The following is a 19311-nucleotide window of genomic DNA, read 5'->3' on the forward strand; positions in this document are numbered from 1 at the left end:
TAGTAGAGTGGATAGGGGAGAGCCAGTGGATGTGGTATATTTAGATTTTCAAAAGGCTTTTGACAAGGTCCCACACAGGAGATTAGTGTGCAAACTTAAAGCACACGGTATTGGGGGTATGGTATTGATGTGGATAGAGAATTCATTGGCAGACAGGAAGCAAAGAGTGGGAGTAAACGGGACCTTTTCAGAATGGCAGGCAGTGACTAATGGGGTACCGCAAGACTCAGTGCTGGGACCCCAGTTGTTTACAATATATATTAGATGCAGGAAGATTGTTTCCGATGTTGGGGAAGTCCAGAACGAGGGGTCACAGTTTAAGGAAAAAGGGGAAGCCATTTAGGACCGAGATGAGGAAAAACTTCTTCACACAGAGAGTGGTGAATCTGTGGAATTCTCTGCCACAGGAAACAGTTGAGGCCGGTTCATTGGCTATATTTTAGAGGAAGTTAGATATGGCCCTTGGGGCTAAAGGGATCAGTGGGTATGGAGAGAAAGCAGGTACAGGGTTCTGAGTTGGATGATCAGCCATGATCATACTGAATGGCGGTGCAGGCTCGAAGGGCCGAATGCCCTACTCTTGCACCTATTTTCTATGTTTCTATGTTTTTGGACAGGAGTTCAGTGAATTTTAATCTCATTTCATAAGATTAAATGAAATGAGATTCGTTTAACCACATCACAATTTCTGGCAATGAGAATGAGACATAACTGTTGTCTTGAAATTCCTTTAATTAAAATTATTCTTTACATTTTAGATCTGAGGGGGGGATAAAACCGTATGAAACCGTTTTCAACAACCAGTACATTAAGCTACAACAGAGGATCAGGTGTTCAAGTCAAGTCAAGTCAAGTAGCTTTTTATCGTCTTTTTGACCATAAACTGCTGCTACAGTGCACAATAAAAACAAAACAGCATTCCACCAGGACCATGGTACCACACAAAACAACACAAAGCTACACTAGACTATGTGAGACAACTCAAGACTAGACTGCAGACCTACACACTTGGACTTGGGTTGTCAGTCATTCTGATGTTGGGCAAGTCCAGCCCCACTTCCTGATGTACAGTCCAATCGCCAAGTCTTAAATCTCTGCTGTTAGTAGTAAATACAGGTTGTTGTATGGTGTGTTTCTGTCTAATGTAATGCCATTTTAGAAAGGGAGCAGAAATGATTCTGGAACTGACTGTCCGGTTCCGGTGTAAAATCAAACCCTCAGGAGCTGACCTTCCGTGCCAAGCTTCTGTCAGGTTCTGCTCAGACAGCAGAATGCTTTTGTTCTGAATTGGAATCTTCACAGTCATTTAAAAGATGCATTCAGTAAGGCATTATTATATTTAGTTGCAATTATAATTGGACTGAATTTGTGGAATTTGGAGTACTGTTGATTCAGAATGAAGCCGTTGTGGCTTCTCAATGTTTTACATTGTTCTGCTTTTCTCTAAGATATTTTATTCCAGGAGTTGTATTTGCATAATGCTGTTCTTTCCCCTTCCCCCCCCCCCCCCCCACTCCCCTTGCATTAAACTCTTTGCTCTCTCCTGGGTAATAAGCAGATAGTCTAGTGCTAATTAGAGGAAGGAACCTATGTTGATGGGAGTGACTCTCTAGAGCCCCATCCTTTCTGAGCAGATGAATACTGCCTGCACTTTGCAAACCACAAATGCAGTAGTACCGTTTTTTTGTTTTTTGTTAATTGTTCATCTCAGCCTCTGGATCCAAGTTCTCTTTGTCCATCCAACTGATAAAAAAAACAAGAGTTGTTCAATGACCTATTCGTATTCTCTCCCTGTGGTGTGTTCTGGCTTCAGGAAACACATACATCACATCCAATGTGGAAGAACAGCCTAATTCCCTCTTGTGTGAGTCAGTCCTGCCTTTTCCCAGTGTCTCTTTGCTCCCAGTGGATTAAATTGCGTCTTTACTTGCCAGTATCTAAGTAGTCAGTAACATGTCCAGGGAACAAACAGTTACTGTATTCCACAGTCTGGTTTAGCGTTCTGTTTTTGGCTACAATTGCCAAGTAGATTCATTAAGTTGTAAATGGTTAGGTGAAATGGCAGAATGTTGTTGTGAAGTATATCTGTGCACATTCAAGTTGGTAGAAAAGTTTTTCCTTTAATTTAAATACTGTATTAACCATCCTCCTTTATTTTAAATATTAACCATAAAAGCTTATTTCTGAGAAGTGCCTTTGAATCCATCAAAAATTGTTTCAGGTAGATGCCTTGATATTTCAGCATAAATAGACTTCTTTGAAACTTAAATGAACTGCGTATTAAATTTACTGTATGTACCAACTGTGCCCACATATTGCTGGTATATAAATACATGGCTTGAGCCCTTCTTCTGGCTTCTAGCCAACTCAGGTAGACAACCAAAATAAGATGTGCTCAATAGAAGCTTTTAAGATGAGTTGTGGGTGTTTCTGGCAGCACCTACATTTATTAACCATCTCTAATTTTCCATGAACGATGGCTTGTGAGACTATTTTAGAGGGCCGTTAAGAGTCAGTTATGATACTAGCTTGATTCTGGAACGAGGTAGAGGCCAGATGGTGCAAGGCAAACAGATGTCCTGAAAAGGATGGATTTTCCTAGCATTCCATTTATTATTGATTTATTCTACAATTTTCAAAGTTATTTAGCGACAAGAATTTAAATTCCCCAAATACTATGAAAGGATTGAAATTCACAGGGCTAGGACAATTATCCTGGCAGGTGTTCTGCAAAATATGTCCAGGCCAATTTCAATGACTTACAGTAGTCACTATGCAGCTGTACCTTTTGTAAACCCCGGCTTGGACCCAGCATATACTGTGACAAAAAGAAGCCCATTTGGTGCTTCATGATATGATAGACAATGGTATTTTTTTTTCCCATTCCTGTTTAATTTTACTCGATACCTCTGGTTGTATCTTCATAATCATATTATAAATAAGAGCCACCAATCCCTTCTGACAGGGATTTAAAGTAAAAATCATATCTGAAAAATCTATCAAAGTTGAATTAGGAATATAATACAATATATCAATGGAAAAATGGGGAAACATTTTACAAATGGTTAATTTTTTTATATGTGCTAAACATGCATTAATACAATTCAAGGTCATACATAGAGCTCATATATCTAAAGATAAGCTTGCTCAATTTTACTCTCATGTTAACCCTCAATGTGACAGATGTCATTTAGATGTGGCTTCATTGACCCACATGTTTTGGTCATGTCCTACCTTACATAACTATTGGAAGGACATATTCGCTACCATTTCCTCAATTTGGAATATTGATTTACAACCTCATTTTATCACTGCAATTTTTGGTATACCAAATGAGAATGATAGTCGACTTTCCCCTTCAATTAGACTAATGATTGCCTTTGCAACATTAATGGCCAGAAGGTCTATATTACAAAATTGGAAAGAAGTAAATCCTCCTACCACATTTCAATGGTTCTCTCAAACTATTTCTTGTCTGAGTTTAGAAAAAATTAGAAGTACTATTTTCGATTCATCAATTAAATTTGAAGAAACTTGGGGACCGTTTATTCGACATTTTCATATGAATTAATTCGGCTGCTTCCAGACCTTTTCTCTTTTTATTCTTGTTCTGGTATGGAGTTCCGGAGTTCTTGACACTATCGTATACATATAAACTATTATTATTGCCCATGTTTAGTTTAGGTTTATTATTTTTTATATATTTTTTTTCTTGCATTTTTATATATTTTTTTCTTTTGTTGACTATTCTTAATCCCTTTCATGTATAATCAATATAGGTTAGATTGATTATTATATGATCTTTTTTTTGCCGATAGTTTAATAAGATATTATTATCTTGTTATTAATTTAACTTTAAGTTTAATGTACTCGTAACCTATTTAATACAATATTATGTTATTTTTTTTATATGTGAAATTCAATAAAAAGATTGAAAAAGAAAAGAAAAAGAAAGATAGACAATGGTATTGATACTCCTGTTGAGTAGCACTTACAGTTCGTGGCTTGACATTAAACCTCATTAAAATTCACAGTATTACCCCACCATTTCACAGATTGTGTTGTCAATATGCCCTAGTAAAGCTGAAATTAGTTTGAAAGAGGGGAAATCTCTTTGCCAAGCTGAAGGAAGATTGTTGCGGTTGTCCATGGCTCATAATCTCAGTCCCAGAACATCTCTGCTGGAACTTCCCATAGGACCAGTCATCTTCAATTGCATCATAAATGCTCTTCCCTCTATAATGTCAGTGATGTGGTTGTTCCGTTCACGATTGTTCAGTAAATGAACAGGACTTGGACAATATCGAGACATAGGTGATAGATAGTTTGTGCTAAGCTATATCCATTTCCGGGAAGAAATAATCTAGTCACCCCTCCCTTGCTTCCCGCGACATATTATTCATCATCAAAATGCTAGTCAGAAACCTGCTTTGGAGATTGAATGCCTGTTACGGCTGGCATTCCGCAGGAATCTGTGCTGGAACCGTTGCTGTTAACCTTACGTGACTTGGATGTCGATCTAGCAGGAATGATCAGTAAGTTTGCAGACAACATGAAGGTTGGTGAAGTCATTAATAGTGTGGAGTGCAGCCTTAGGCTACAGGGGAATTCAGAAGGGATATGAAGGGGAATTTTTTTTATATCCAAGGGGTGATGTGTAACTGAAAAGTCATGCTCAAAAGAGTGTTTAAAGTAGAGTTATTGACAGTATTTTAGAAGCCTCTAGATCATGACTTCCCAATCATTTTTATGCCATGGACCAATACCATTAAGCAAGGGATCAATGGACCCCAGATTTGGAACCCCTGGTCTAGATAAACCCTTGAATTGTTAAGGCAAAGTGCTGGGAGATGGAATTGGTGCCTACTGGTCAGTGTGGGCGTCCAGTTTCCATTCCAGTCTCCATGACTTTAAGAAATTAAATGGAACCAGCCCATAAATGCTGATTGCAAAGGTAGGTTTGAGTAAATCCTGTTTGAGTGACACGATTCTCAAATCCATAATGCATTCACGCCATCTACAAAGCAGGAGTATGATATAATATTTTCCATTTTGTGCATTTCCAACAATGCTCAAGAAACTCTAAAAATTCCAAGATAATTGGCAGCCATACGGTGGCTGTTGGATATGCCATTGGCAGGGTGCACTGCAAAGCCGCCTATGACCTCTTCAGCAGCACTCCTCAAGCGCAAAACTTTGACTACAGAAGCAAGGGCAGTAGGCAAGTGCGTTGTGCCATCAATTCACTGGTTTGCAGGGATCACCATTCCTTCATTGTCACTGAGTCAAGAGCCTGCAACTCCCTCACTTACCAGCTATACCATCACCTCATAGACAGTTCAGGAAGTCAGCTCACTGCCATCTTGCTATGAGAAATTAGCAATGTTGGCTTTGCCAACAACACTGACTTCCCTTGACTGAATAAAAATATATTCTATGCAGGCACAGAGCATTCTAGTATTCATGTGATGAATGGACTTCAATTAGTATCATCATGTAACAAGCAGTGTTACTACCCTTAAGGCCGGTGTAAAATAGTGGAATTAAATCCTGGCATATGCAGAACTTTAGAACTACTGGCTTAAAAACTGCCAGCGCCTGCTGAAATTCAATTTGAGCCATAGCCGAAAATGAACAATAGACTATCGGTGAACCATTTCAAATTCCACTCCATTACTTTTCCATTGAAGTGTAAATCAGGCCATGGGTTGGTGCTGACAGTTTCCTCTACCTCCCAAGATGAATTTCGCCCCCACCAGATTATTTGTATCATATTCATTCTGAGTATCAAAGGGTCAAATCCTTGGCAGTTCAACTAGTGTACCCACCTTTCTTTGTACTTAAATATCCTATTATTCGGCAGAGTTGAATTGCCTGAATGATGGATACTGCACCCTGTAATCAGAGAACCACAGTGCTTTATTATATATTTTCAGAGGTCTGCATAATGGCTGCATTGAAGATCTTACTAGAGAGCTTTATAAACAGTATCATTCTATTTGGGCAAGTCCAAACACTTCTCAGTACCTTCTAACATCCAGACTAAGTTGTACGCAGAATTGACTCTTAATATGCATTGTCTCTAGATTTGTGGTTAGGGGTCAAACAAAAAGAAACATCCAGTGCTTATTAGTAGATGTATATTTTAAACGTAGATGTTGCGAATAATTCTCTGCTTACTCTGGAAGGGTGCCATAATCATTTTATTGCTTTAATTTTCTGTATTTTACTCGAGCAGTGCTGAGGAAAGGTTCACAACAAAGGCGACTTCTAAAGCTTACAAACAAGAAGTGAGTTTGATGCCCCTGCGTCGTGCATGATGGCTTGCTGCTGTTTTAGACTTTCTGAGCTGAGTGGTTTGCTGTTGAACCATTTCTGAATAAGGAAACAGAGATGATCATATGAACGAGCTACACCAGCACAATGTCACAAGCTTTGCACGTGTGTCCTCCCTCCCAGATCTCATTTGCAAATGCTAAGAATCTGCTTTTTTGCATTTAATAAATCAAGAGAACAAACGTTTTTACTCTCACTTGTATTTAATGTTTTGGTTCTAATAACACAAAAATAGGGTTAAAATGATTTAAATGGCTTTTCTTATGCTGAGCTTGGAAATGTGCTGTAATGAAACATTTTTATATGAAGCCCTGTTCTAAATGGCTGTTTTAATCTGCTGCTGCTCTCTGTCCTACATAGGAGTATCAGATTGCATTGGCGAGTACTCTAACCTTGCTGTCTATTTATCTTGCTGGATTTCGTGTTTCTATTTCTTTCCACTTCACTGGGCAGCATGCTGTAATTATGGTAAATATGTTGAGAAGCGTATGCTCGCGATGGGCAGTAATAAAGTGGGATAGCCATATAGAGTATATACCCTTTCACACAAGGATAAAGGATAATTATACATCAGGAAGGTTATTCAGCCTATTTTGTATTCACCGAAAGGCTGTTGACAGCACTGGGGGATAAATTTTCAGTCATCAGAATCGGAATCAGGTTTAATACATCGGGCACATATCATGAAATTTGTAGTCTTTGCGGCAACAGTACAATGCAATATGTAATAATAGATAAAAACTGTGAACTGCAATAAAAATAATAATATATGTTTCTTAATCATTGAGTGTGTGCCTTCAGGTTTCTGTACCTCCTTCCTGATGGTAGCAATGAGGACAAGGCATGACCTGGGTGATGGAGGGTCCTTAATGAGGGATGTTGCATTCTGGGGGCATTGCTCCTAGAAGATGTCCTGGATACTAGCCCAACTCCCATATCAGACAATGACGCAGCCAGTTAGAATGCTCTCCGTGGCACGTCTGTAGAAATTTGCGAGTGTTTGAGGTGACATACCAGATCTCCTCAAATTCCTAATGAAATATAGCTGCTGTCGTGCCTTCTTTGTAGCTGCTTCATTATGTTGGGTCCGGGATAGATCCTCAGAGATATTGATACCCAGGAACTTGAAATTGCTCACCCTTTCCATTTCCGACTCCTCCATGAGGACCCGTGTATATCCCTTCGTCTTAATCTTTCTGAAGTTCACTGTCAGTTCCTTGGTCTTACTGACACTGAGTGCAAGGTTGTTGCTGCGACCCCACTCAACTAGCTGATATATCTCGCTCCTGTGTGCTCTCACGTCACCATCTGAAATTCTTCCAACAATGGTTGTGTTGTCGGCACATTTATAGATGTCATTAGAGCTGTGCCAAGCACACAGTCATGGTTGTAAAGAGAGAAGTGCAGTGGGCTAAACTCACGTCCCTGAGGAGAACCACATAATTTAAATAAACGTTCTGGTTCACCTTTAACAATCACTTATACCTCCAGCACCCAACTCTCCTGAGCTTTCTAGGCCGAAATGCTATAACCTGGACACTTCAGCCACCTTTCTCCCCATTACCTCAACTTGCTTGAATATCCCCACTGTTTCTCAGGATATAGGACTGGATACTCCGTTTAATATTCAGTCTGACCTGAGCACCACAAGGCTTGATCACTTCCATCTTTGAAATAGTCTTCTGTTTTGACAGTGGTTCCAGTGGCCTGTTGATTGCATACAAATGGTGAATGTGTCCATTAATATTCCCAGATTTTTTCCTTCATCTTCCGTTGTTCTATCCACTTGCCTGTTTCCTTGTCCCATTCTCAAATTTCTGCTGAAGATGCAGTGGAGGAGGCCTACGAGTGCAAGAAGCTGAGGTACACTGAGCTTGCGGCCGATGTTCAGCAACATGGCTGGAAAGCAAGGGTGCGACCGGTGGAAGTAGGCTGCAGAGGATTTGTAGCCACATCAACATCAAGGCTACTCCAGGAGCTGGGAGTTGTGAGGGAAGACACACCGGCAAGCAGTCAAAGACCTCTCCTGAGCTGCGGAAAAGGGTAGTCAGTGGCTCTGGATGAAGAGAAAGGCTTCCATCTGGGCCCCCAAGTGAGTGAATGGCATCTAGAGGGTGAGCCTGGGATGCCGGGATTCTCTGCTGAACCTTCTGGAAGCGTCGTGGGCCTATCAGCAAAACACTGAGGAAAGAGGGCGCCCACTTGATAACCCAGAAGATGCCACCGCTCACTTGGCTACCCCGCAGAGTCTAGGCAGCATTTCTCAGGATGCAAACAAGGGATATTTACTTCTAGTCCTACATAACATATCTGCCTCATCGATTCCACTACCTTACCCTATAAAGCCGAGGCTCTTGCCTTGAGATCTTGATATGTTTCAAACTAGTTAGAAAGCATTAGTGACCAACCTGAAAGACATCACAACCACCAGTATCTGTCAGAGCGCATTGTTTTCCTTTCCTTCAGCCTGTATTATACCCATTCCTAAGATTTACCCTAAAAGCATCAAGCTTTGACCTTAATTAACCATTAACTGTTTAATTTATTTCAGCTCCATTGTGTACCCAATCTCCTGTACAGTTTAAAAGTGTTACACTTAACTAACTTTGCTAGATAGTACTTGTTGCAAAATATTACTACCTGCTGAATCTATTTTGAACCCTTCTAGTTTTTCTTGTGTGGCAGGGTGGAGATGCGTCCCTACCAAAGGAGGTGTGAGGTGCTCCTTCCCTCCGCTAGCCTGCAGGTCACCCTTGGGCAAGGTGTAGCACCTGTCCCCTCGATCAGGGTCATGTGAGGCCATGGGAGCAGCTGGTGCATATCACAAGTCCTGGTTAGACAACCAGTAATGCCAGGCAGACATTCTCTGAAGAGTATTGACACTGGCTGAGGTCACCCGTCTTATAAAGACCCTGCCCAGAAGAAGGGAATGGCAAGCCTCTTCTACAGTAACATTTGCCAAGAACAACCATGGTCATGGAAAGACCATGATCACCTACGTCATACGACATGGCACATGACAAACGAACAAACAGACTAGTTTTTCTATTTTAGTTTGCTGCTTATCAGGTGACACCATATCAAAAACGGGCCCTATTTTCAAGACCTACATACCTCAGAATCCTTTTCTCATCCAGTTTTTTTTTTCCCGTTCTCCTCTCTGTCTTCTGAGCTTATTTATTGACACTATCCCTTTGTCGTCTTGTTCCACTTCTGTTAACAATACTGGTTACATTTCTGCCTCCAATTTTAGTGAACGATTTAAATGATTCTTTCACTTCAGTCCTCTGTTTTACAGCCACCATCATCACACAGTTCCTCAAAACAGTGCAATTTAGAGTCTACATTTTCTACATCCCCCATTTCCTTCTCTGCTGCTTTTATGTAATATTACCTCCCTAATTTGTCTCTGTCTCTTTGACAACTCCCTGTCTGAGTTAGTGTGATCTGACTTCTGTCCACAGCACCAAAATCATCCAAACTGAAGTCATTCTCCATATCTGCCACCCACTTCGATTCTGTGTCCCATTCCCATTCTGACATGTCAGTCCACGGCCTCTTCTACTGTCGCGATGAGCCACGCTCAGGTTGGAGTAGCAATACCTTATGTTTTGTCTGTGCAGCCTCTTGACAGCATGAGCCTCAATTTCTCAAACTTCCAGTATATGCCCACCCTTCACCATTCCCATTTCCCTCTCTCGCCTTATCTCTTTTCCTGCCTATCACCTATGTCTGGTGCTCCTCCCCTTCCCTGCTTACATCATCTCCCACGCTGTCCTATTAGATTCCCCCTTCTCCAGCCCTTTATCTCTTTCACCCATCAGCTTCCCAGCTCTTTACTTCACCCCATCCCCTCTCTCAGTTTCATCTACCACCTTATACTTCTTCCTCCCTTCCCCCCACCTTCTTGATCTAACTTCTCATCTTTCCCTTCAGTCTTGATGAAGGGTCTCGGCCCAAAATGTCGACTGTATACTCTTTTCCATAGATGCTGCCTGACCTGCTGAGTTCCTCCAGCATTTTGTGTGCGTTGCTCGGATTTCCAGCATCTACAGATTTTCACGTCTCCGTATCTATGACTTCAGTGCATTATCCCTCCTTGTTTTCTTTAATCTTTCTCCATCTTCAAAGCATTTAATCAAGAAATCAATCAGCATTACACTGTCAGTATTCAGCTCCACAGGACTGGCCTTGCAAAATATCACTTACTTACCCACACTTTCAAGTGAGCCTGTCTTTTTTTTAAAAGAATATCCCTTCTTACTCTGTTGGATCTCTGTTTAATGTCTAATCCTTGGGGTTCTTCTGGGAGTCAGAAAAGGCGAGCTGAGAAATGATGCTAAGGGATGTAAGTCAAAGGAATAAAGAAATGGGTGCTTCTGAAAAATCTATTATTTCTCTCGCTAAGGTAAAGAAAATTCCTTAGATGGTGTTAAATTAGTTAATAGGCTACATAATTAAAACAATTACATCACTCGGTTAATGTGCTAATACTTAGGCAATGGAAAAAAGTGAGAGGTGATAAACCGTTAGTTTAGCCGCTATACTACTTTCTGGCAGTAGGTGTGAAAAATAAATGAGTTTGTAAAAAGTACAAACCTTATAAAAAGTATTATTTTAAAAAAGCAGTGGTTTCCAACAACTCTAAAGCTATTATCCTCCAGGAATCCATTCTTGCTCTCACGCACCTTCCTTCCTTACATTCCCAAATCTTGGCAGAATTGTCCATTTATAATGATGGCACTGCACATATAGGATGACAGTGCTCAAATTTACTTCCCCACTACCTTTCTTCCCTTTCTGTTACCTTCTTTGCCGGTAGTTTGTTGGTTTGACATCCATCCTTGGATAAGTTTTAACCTCCTTGAACTAAATAGTTGATATTGGATTATATCCTGCCATAAAACACTGCACACTAGATTCTAACATCACTTTTCCTTGGTACTTAGCATCATTCAATGTTGAATTAACTCCACGTTTACAAATTACCTCCATCTTGTTCCCTCTGTCCCGACTTTTTAATCATATTTTCTTCTCCTTCAGTGCAGAGCCTATTTCATTCATGCCTCAGCACATTTATCTTGATTAAAAGTGTAGATTTGCAACATACATACAGTACTGTGCAAGTCTTAGGCACTCTAGATTTTTATATGGTTTCAGATGTCATGGCCTCCACAGAGCCCTGATCTCAAAATCGTTGAGGCTATCTCAGATTACCTGGAGAGAAAGAAGCAAGCAAGGCAGCCAAAGTCTGCGGAAAAACTGTGGCAAATCCAACAAGATGCTTGGAAAACCCTACCAGCTAATTTTCTTATACAACTTCACAACAGTGTACCTAAGAGAATTAATGCAGTTTTAAAGGCAAGGAGTGGTCACACCAAATATTGATTTGATTTAGTTTGGTCCTGTTTACTGGTTTTTTAGTAAATTTTTGATATTTAGAAACTTTTCATTTCGGTATTTCTGAAAGCCTCTTCGCTTTACAGAATTTTTTTACATGTGCCTAAGACTTTTGCACAGTACGGCACAAGATTTTCACCTCATTGACCTCAAATCTCTTGTGTTTATTTGGTGGATATTTCAAGAGCTCAAATATCAATAATGCAATCATAACTATTGTATTTTATCCGTATGTGTCATGATGGTAATTGAATACAATTTAACACATCTGTAAGATCAGTAATGTCATTTCGAGTATTTTAAATAAATTCAGTTTTGGTTCAGAAACATCAGCACCATTTCTAACATTTCATCTGAAATCATAACATATCAAAATAAAGCCTCTGCATCTTCAAAGCTAATGGCAGGTGTGTGCTATTATTCTGTTGTGTTTGTATGGGTCATGTCTTCTTTATCAGAAGCGGTGTTCCTGATTTACAAACCTTACCTGTCAGTCCCTTCAGCAAAATAATGTCTGTTTCCCCCAACCCCAGGTGTGCTACCTAACAAAAGCATTAATTCTTTCCTTTAAGTCTAGGCTGCTTTGATGCCATTTGTGTCTGTTAGGCTTCAGTCTGCCCTTCATCATAACCGTTAACCTCTAAAGCATTTTGCATTAGGCTCGTTTCCAAACATTTGGTCTTAAAATTGTAAAGTAACCGTAGAGGTGTTCTTTTTATGTACTTGTGCGAGCGCATTTGTGTTAGATGTGGCTGAAGACATTGTTTCTTCCAAGAAGCATGATTTGTATGATGGCCTTAAGTGTAGATAACATGAGGAAAGGATTCTGAGTAACTTCAAATCCAAAAGAACACTCGGTATATGGCTGCTTGGTTTCCTCAGCAGTTCAGGGTATTTTGAAGTCTGCTGCTGATTGTACTGTGTCAGGCAGTAGACACAGAATAGGAAGCACAAAATCTCTGCTCAAGATTTAAGGCTCTGCACCACCAACAGTGCTTCATGTACAAAGAATAAATTATAGGGTTGTTAGTTTAAAGAAATGAGCTGCAGCTGCGGATTTTGTTAATCCCGTTTCCTCTGAAAATAAGTGATGACTTCAGTGTGGTGTTTAGCCTTTCTCCTGATACACAACTCATGTTTTCTTAGTAGGCCAACATGCCCGTGAACTTAAACACACTCCCTTACGTGTGCTGAGATTGTCTGTCAGCAGACTAGCAAATACCCCCTCAACTAGGTTATATCTCACTGATGGCCATGTGGGGGGGATGGGCAACCTTTTCTTATCTACCGTGAGCAAAGACAAATACCCTGTCATCAGGTCTGGGCTCTCAGGCTGAAAATAACAGATGTGTTTACTGTTAAGTAGCTCACAGGAACAATTAGTGATTGTACAGATACCAGGAAAACATTAAAGACAGAATCAATCCACAAGCGAGGACAAGCAAAAATAATCAAGGAACTGGAAGGAGGGACACAGTAAACCTTCCATCCACATCTGTGCTCCAATTTAACCCTGACAAGATTCAAGCCCTGCCCATGTATGACTGCCTCCTTTGGGCCAATCCTAGGAATAGAATTGGGCCATTTGGCCCATTGAGTCTGCTCCACCATTTCATCATGGCTGATCCATTTTCCCCTCTCAGGCCCAATCTCCTGCCTTCTCCTGACTAATCAAGAATCCATCAACCTTTGCCTTAAATCTACCCAATGACTTGGCCTGCACAGCCACCTGCGGCAAAGAATTCCATTGATTCACCATCCCCTGGCTCAAGAAATTCCTCCTCATCTCCGTTCTAAAAGGATGCCCATGTGTCCTCTGGTCTTAGACTCCCCCACCATAGAAAACATCTTCGGCACATTCACTCCGTCAAGGCTTTCATCATTCGATAGGTTTCAATGAAGACACCCCTCATTCTTCTGAATTCCAGTGAATAGAGGCCCAGAGCCTTCAAATGTTCCTAGTATATACACTGATATTTCAAAGGTTGAAGGTCTGTCTCTCAAGCAGGCAGTTGTAGTGACTTTTACATTGTTTTAGTTCTTATACGCAACTCTTAAAGCTGCTGGCCACAGAGCAGTGGGAGGTTTTAGGCAAAAGCACTGTTTCCCTGAACTGTGGCTGCCACCACTGAACTCTGTTGTGACAGGTACACCCCACAGTGATACTATTCACCAGCAGTACAAACACAGTGCTGGAGGAAGTCAGTAACTCAGTCGGCGTCTGTGAAGGAGAATTAACGGTCAACATTTCATACTGAGACCCTTCATCAGGACTGCCTCTTGGGACTCAGCCCAAAGTGTCAACTGTTTATTCCCCTCCATAGATACTGTCTGACTCGCTGAGTTTCCCAGCATTTTGTGTATGTGTGTGTGTTGCTCAAGGTTTCCAGCATCTGCAGAATTTCTTGTGTTTCTGATACTATTCAGTTGTGGCTATACCGAGCATTTCATAACGGTATGATATGTATAATACAGTGTGTGTGCCTCTCCCTTTAGACAGTGCTTGTCACTGCTTTGGAAAGAGACGTGATGCATTTTAAGGGGGAATTCAGCAGAGTGTTTGTTGTTTTTGGTCTTCACTCCCACAACCTGGCCCAATATAAATGGTCCTTTTAGTTTTTGACTGCAGTCTGTGGCACCAACAAAGAAGACCAGCTGACTCGTTAAAAGTCCAAATGGATCTGGGCAACATTGTGTGCTGGCCAGCCCACCAGCAGAAGACAAAGTGACTCTTATTAGTTGGGTCTCTCTGAGAGCATATTTCAAAATCATATTTGCTCTGCCTAACTTTGGGAAACAATCAGAGTAAAATCTCCCAAGCCATTAAGTGGCATGGCTTCAGAGGAATGAACCGTCCTCAGCACAAACATTCACATAATGTTAACTGATGAGATCACCAAGCATGAGGTTGTAATCACGTTCTGAACTTCTGCATTCATCAGCTTTTTCAAAACACAAAACCACCTTGTATTAATCCCTTATGTGAGCATTCCTTCTTTGTTTAACGTGGAACGATGTCCATTCACAATCTTTCTACGGGACCTTAAACTTGTTCACTATTTTTAATTCTTGACAGGAAGCAGACTTTGAATGATTTCTTCATCCTGAATTAATTCTAAGCTAATTTATTTCCTGTTTTGAACATTAGTTGGCTGCTCACAGATGCCATTTGTATCTGCCTCTATTCTTTCAAAGCAATGAGTGAATACATTTGTGATCTGTTAATTGTATGCTAGTTGAATTTATTGCAACCAGTAATGTTGACTTTGTTCCAAATTAAATTCAGTAAAAAAATATCCCTTTACAAAACAACTATTACCAAATGAATAGGTGGTACTAAGATCTGGACAGCACTTCAGTGAGGGATAAAGCATGCTAGTTAAATTTCCAGACGGTACTGAAGAATGGGGAGTTTTCAAGAAGCGACTTTACAAATGCTGAGAGACTTGGATTAATGTGTAATTGTGAAGTAGCTTTAAATCTAGTAAACCGATATATGTAAGATTTAACACACTGCAAGAATGATGCCAAATATTATCTATTCATTGGCACCAGCTTAATCAGAGATGTTAAGAGAGCTTGGGAAGTGATGTCAAGTCGATTGTCATTTAACTATACACGTGTATTCTGTCAAATGTGACAACGTTTCTCCAGAACAGGGTGTAAAACACAGTAGTATATATAACACACAGTAACTTAGGAAAGTAAGAATTAAATCTAGAAATGAATTACGCATAGGTAGGTTTCTGTCAAGATGGCGCTAGTGAACAACGGCTCCTCAGGTGACATCTTCCAGATGGCCTACAGAAATTATCGTTGCCCTTTTTCAACGTCTTCTACATCTTTTTATCTTAAATGTGTCTCGAGAGCTGTTGGAGCCTGTGGCCTGCAGTTTGAAGTTTGATCGCATGATCTAGCGCTTCTTCTGCCCCACCAAAACTCCCAGAGGGGACTGCAAGCACTAGCTGTTTCAAGGCGCTCAAAGGCCATGATCGACTCCATTTCTCGTCGATTAAAGCATCAAGGAAGATTGAAACACTTAGGAAAATGAGGAGGAGAGTGAATATTTGAGCGATCGCTCTGCTTGGAAGGCCACACCGTCTGTTTGAGTGCTCACTATCCTCAGAAGGCCACCATGTTCAGGCAGCCGCTCTCCTCAATTCTGTCAGAGAATGTTATCGAAGTTCAGAGATTTGTGTGATTATTGGTGTGAACTGTAGTTCATGATGGTCTCTTTCAGCTTTCTGTGTTTCTTGTTGCCAGTTGGCATGTTGGGAGTTTGGGGTTGGATGTTTTTGCTGCCGTTTTCCAAGTGGGCAATATGTTAGTTTTTTTTCTGAGGGAAGGGGTTGTCAGTTGAGGTTTGATGTCCTTGTTGCTGTTTTTCTGTGTGGGCAATTTGCTAGTTTTTTATGTGTGAGAGAGGGGTTTTGATGTTCTTTTTACCATTTTTCCATGTAGGTGGTATGTTAGGTTTTTTTTCAAGGGAGGGGAGTTGGGGGTATGGGGTTTGATGTTCTTGCTACCATTTTACATGTGGGTGATCTGTTAGTTATTGTGTGGAAAGGGGGTTTTCTTTGTTTCATAGCTATCTGGAGAAGACAAATCTCAGAGTTGTATACTACATACATATTTTAATAATAAAATGAACATTTGAACCTTTGAACAAAATAAAGTGCATAAACTAAATATTGAAGGGTACAATACAAATTATCTGGTGACAGTACAAATGTGGTTTATCAGGAAGTTCAAGTGCCCAATGGCCTGAGGGAAGAAGCTGTTTTCCATCCTGACCATTCTTGCCTTTAGTGTGTGTCTGAACTCCCCACGTTCGGTCCTTGCAGGGAACTAATCAAAATGGTGGACAGATTCATCATCACCATCATTATGTGTTGTGTCATGTGACATGGGTGATCCTGGTCTCATGACCATAATTGTTCTCGGCAAATTTTTCTCCACAAGTGGTTTGCCATTGCCTTCTTCTGGCCAGTGCCTTAAAAAAACAGGTGATACCAGCCATTATAAATACTCTTCAGAGATTGCTTGGTGTTAGTGGTCGCATAACCTTGTCTTGTGATATGCACCGGTTGTTCATAGGACCATCTACCACCTGCTCCCATGTGACTCTGATCGGAGGGCTAAGCAAGGACTACACCTTGCCCAAGAGTGACTAGCAGGCTAGCAGAGGGAAGGCCTCACACCTTCTTTGGTAGAGATGTCTCCCCACCTTGCCACCCACTGTGGACAGAGTAGCAATTGTCAAATCATTCCCATCATTAGATCATAAGAGCATCTAAGGCACTCTTTTTAGCTCGGGCCACTGGCCACATATCCAAAGCCAGGAAAGATGCAAGAGCAGATTCCTAATATCAGAGAATGTATATATGAGAAGGTGTTCAGGAAAATGCTGTGTCTTCAGCTTTCCTGCGTCTTTTGCCAGGCCAACATCACCAGCATTTAAAAGTTCAACCAGTCCCAGCAGGCGGACCACATGCACGACATCAGGCTGACGAAAAACCACTCTAAACTCCATCACTCTTGAAGACTTCCAGGAGAGCTGGGAAAATACTTTAAGAACATTCTCAAAGTCTCCTTGGGGGGGAAACGATGTTAACAGACTCTCCGACTAGTGAACTCCTGACTTGTAACCCCATTCAAACCATTTAAAATACAGAAAAAGCATCAGGGATGCTTGGGATAAACAGCCATCAAGATATAGTACATTTCGAACAGCCCACCTGCCTGATCCATAGTCTATTAATCTTGCCTGGTCACCCACAGAACTTGAGTGCAAACAAGTCATCATAACCCTAATGATTGTTTAGAAGCGAAAAGGGAGGGGAGATGTAGAGGGTAACAACTGGAATGGAAGTGGTTGATCTGGTGAATTACTTCAATTCTAATGATGAACAGATGATTAAATTATAAATTCTTGTTAGATGTCATTTCAAGTGAAATTGGGGGCACTGGTATGATCAACTCTGTGTACCATTGCTCCAGTTGGTATATTGGACTTTGCATGTAGGTAAAAGGCAGCCTCTGGGAATGTGGGAAAAACAACAGTATTAATGTAAACATTTGCTTAATTGTTGACGTATATAGTCTGTGGCTCAGTGTGGTGGGTTTCCTTTCTTTCTGTTCAGGACTGCACAACAGTACGATCATGTTCTTCCATTCACATTCAAGGTAATTTTCTTTCTTCTTCCAGATATGGGACATGAGTGACGATGAAAGCTTCTGAAAACTGTCTGCTGGTTCCCAAAGGATGCTGTTTGATATTCATTGGCAGAATGAAGAACCCGTCCCAGAATCCATTCCAGAGTGCAGTTCTAAAGTGCAACAACGGCCACTCTGGAGCAGGTGGAGCAAACTGTCATTCCATTGGGACATTCGTCTTAATTAGGATGCATTTTGTCTGCAATAAGTAAATTTTATCTCCTAATCTCTTTTTGGAATTGAAAATGGCTGAATGTTCATAGTGCTTTCAGCCAGAACACAAGCCCAGAGGTCATTATCAAAGCTTTAGCAATAAAAGCAATAACCTTTGATCCTGAACATTGTTCCATATATATTCAAACTCATTCTATGTACTGACAGCCTGGCGTTGGTGTGGTAATCCATGCTTCTAACCTGGGACCTGAACATTTGGTGAGATTCCAATTCGTTTTTTGAAGTTAAACATTTCTGATTCTCAACTGTTTTCCCCAAAGTAGATGTATATTTTTTAAATTGGTCAGTGCAAGCCAATAGTCTTTGTGATAATGAATTTTAACCGGATATGAACAGTTTATTGCCAAGCTATTGGTTCCATTTCCATTAATCATTTTTTGGTGCGGTCTTGACACCTTTTAACCCTGAATCCTCTACATGTGTGCATGCTGGGAAAATCTGCATGCAATACTTACTACCTACTGCATAATTAACAATGGGTGATGTCATAGGTATTAAACATGAGCCTGTATTTGTTTGTACATTCAACTGTTGTTTCACTGCTTTATAATTTATGCTGCATGAAGACAAAAATAAAAACCAGCAGGCTGATACCATCTGGTCAAGTTCCCTTTGTGGGTATTTGAATAAAGCTGTTTGTTTGTTGAATTACCAAACCACCAACATACCGACAATAAAGTCTTGTCCCGAAACATTAATTAACCTGTGAAATTTGTGTTTTCTTTTATTTGCAATTCATTGTTCTGTGCCTACAATTTATGGATTAGACTGGAGTCCATTTGGACTCTTTCAGTTTTACGTTTTATATTCTGTGTTACCGCCTGTTCTTGTTGCCATTTCCACCACTCATTTGATTCTTGCACGAGGAGGGGTTTGGAGTTCGATGTTCTTGTTGCCGTTTGCACGATTTGTTTTTTGCGTGAGGCGAGGTTTGAGGTTTGATGTTCCCGTAGCCGTTTGTGTGAATTGTTTGCGCTTGGTTGGGGGGGGAGGGGTTGACATTTATCTTTGAACAGCTTCTGTGGTTTTCTTTGTTGCGTGGCTATCTGGAGAAGATATCCTTCAGAGTTGTATATTGTGCCCATACTTTGATAATAAATTAACCTTGAACCTTCAGGGTGAGTG

At 40.7% G+C, this 19311-nt stretch overlaps 1 protein-coding gene across 2 annotated transcripts in view; it reads left to right on the top strand.

Annotated features, from left to right (window-relative positions):
* The window catches only part of atg7 (ATG7 autophagy related 7 homolog (S. cerevisiae)), a 184153-nt gene extending 165371 nt beyond the window's left edge, over positions 1 to 18782 (top strand). For both annotated transcript variants that reach the window (XM_059944062.1, XM_059944063.1), the window contains exon 18: positions 17945 to 18782. In XM_059944062.1, coding sequence (XP_059800045.1) covers positions 17945 to 17977 — 33 coding nt within the window. In that variant the 3' untranslated portion in view covers positions 17978 to 18782. The remainder of the gene's footprint in view (positions 1 to 17944) is intronic.
* The last annotated feature ends 529 nt before the right edge of the window (positions 18783 to 19311 follow it).

The sequence above is a fragment of the Hypanus sabinus genome, chromosome 19 (genome assembly GCF_030144855.1).
Source record: "Hypanus sabinus isolate sHypSab1 chromosome 19, sHypSab1.hap1, whole genome shotgun sequence".
NCBI lineage: Eukaryota > Metazoa > Chordata > Chondrichthyes > Myliobatiformes > Dasyatidae > Hypanus > Hypanus sabinus.